The following is a 499-nucleotide window of genomic DNA, read 5'->3' as shown; positions in this document are numbered from 1 at the left end:
GCTTCTTCTTGCTGGTACAGTAATGCCTTGTTTGCAGTGCCTAGTTAAATTGTTGCAGTAAACCCATTCTGCATTGATTCCATTGATTTATATTTTATTTTGCTGCATTTAGGTGTCTGTGGCATTGCTGGGGTTTCAGCCTTTGCTAACTTGATCGTGCAGAGTTTTCAGTTCACAACATATGCCAGTGGTGGATTCAGTGCGTATGGAGGAGGGGGTATTGGTGGACTCACAGGAACTCTGACTCCAAGGTAAACATCTCATCAAATTAGGGTGAATAAATAATGTGATGTGTTATCTGCTGAAATAATTTCATTGTCAATTACTGCCTTCTTTCAGGTATACTTTTGGCCCGGCTCTTTTCGTGGGCTGGATCGGTGGAGCTGTCATGGTCATTGGAGGCATTATGATGTGCATAGCCTGCCGTGGAATGGTTCCGGAGACACGGTACATTCTACCACTGATTTCTTGTGATGAAATTGGTCAAAACTTCTCTTTC

At 42.9% G+C, this 499-nt stretch overlaps 1 protein-coding gene across 1 annotated transcript in view; it reads left to right on the top strand.

Moving 5' to 3' along the window:
- Nucleotides 1-499, top strand: part of LOC109965776 (claudin-18) — a 4,480-nt gene that overhangs the window by 3,091 nt on the left and 890 nt on the right. Inside the window, exons 2-4 of the mRNA XM_020610092.1 lie at nucleotides 1-19; nucleotides 111-251; nucleotides 340-447. The exon at nucleotides 1-19 is cut by the window's left edge and continues 144 nt beyond it. Coding sequence (XP_020465748.1) covers nucleotides 1-19; nucleotides 111-251; nucleotides 340-447 — 268 coding nt within the window. The remainder of the gene's footprint in view (nucleotides 20-110; nucleotides 252-339; nucleotides 448-499) is intronic.

This window comes from Monopterus albus, unplaced genomic scaffold (assembly GCF_001952655.1).
Source record: "Monopterus albus unplaced genomic scaffold, M_albus_1.0 scaffold103.1, whole genome shotgun sequence".
NCBI lineage: Eukaryota > Metazoa > Chordata > Actinopteri > Synbranchiformes > Synbranchidae > Monopterus > Monopterus albus.
The sequence above is the reverse complement of the archived record's forward strand: the minus strand, read 5'-3'. Positions and strand labels throughout refer to the sequence as shown.